The 746-nt window shown below is 68.0% G+C and overlaps 1 protein-coding gene across 1 annotated transcript; it reads left to right on the forward strand.

The window, feature by feature from the left end:
* Window positions 1-218: 218 nt before the first annotated feature.
* EMIHUDRAFT_246780 (hypothetical protein) lies at window positions 219-736 on the forward strand (the record flags this gene model as incomplete). Its single annotated transcript, XM_005766012.1, has 1 exon — window positions 219-736. A coding segment is annotated over one exon (518 nt), but the record flags the coding sequence as incomplete, so codon positions are not given.
* Between the last annotated feature and the right edge of the window lie 10 nt (window positions 737-746).

Genomic DNA, 746 nt, shown 5'->3' on the forward strand with positions numbered 1-746 from the left:
AGTCCAAGTCCAGGTCCACCCACAAGGCGCCCGGAGTCAGTGCGCCCCTTGCTCACCGCCCTTGCCGCGAACACACCAAAGCTGCCCGGAGTAGAGTGCGCGCCTTCACCGCTCCCGCCGCGAACACCGCGGCACGCCCCGCTGCCCCTCTCCCTCGCCGCCCCCCCCGACCTCAAGAAACCGCGCCCTCATCAGGACCTCAACAACCGCGCCCGAAAATGGCAGCCATGGACGACTCCTTCCGCCGCCTCCAGGAGGCCGCCGCTGCCGGCGCCGGGTCGCTCGGCGCTGGCTCGGGCTCAAACGACCAAACGATGGAGTACATGCTCCTGGCGACCGCCGCCTGCTACCTCGGCGTCTTTGCGCTGCTGGGAGTCTGCGCGTTCACCTCGCGCCGCGAGCGCCAGCCGCCCGAGCTTCCTCTGCGTGCGCCGCAGTTCCAGGACTCGGGGGAGCAGCCCTTCAACAAGACGCCCGTCGCGGACCTGGACATGGTTTGGCGAAAGGCCTTCTTGCGCAAGGTGTACGCGATTCTCGGAGTGCAGCTCCTCACGACGACGGCGCTGGTCGCGACGATGATGATGAAGGGAGGCGCCGACCTGATCACGTGGGTGCAGTCGGAGGGACGCTGGACGATGTGGACCGCGATGATCGGCTCCTTCGTCTCGCTCTTCGGCCTGCAGTGCGTGAGGCACAGGACGCCGCACAACATGCTCGTGCTCGGCGCCTTCACGCTGTGCGAGTCG

Source organism: Emiliania huxleyi, assembly GCF_000372725.1.
Source record: "Emiliania huxleyi CCMP1516 unplaced genomic scaffold EMIHUscaffold_528, whole genome shotgun sequence".
Taxonomy (NCBI): domain Eukaryota; phylum Haptophyta; order Isochrysidales; family Noelaerhabdaceae; genus Emiliania; species Emiliania huxleyi.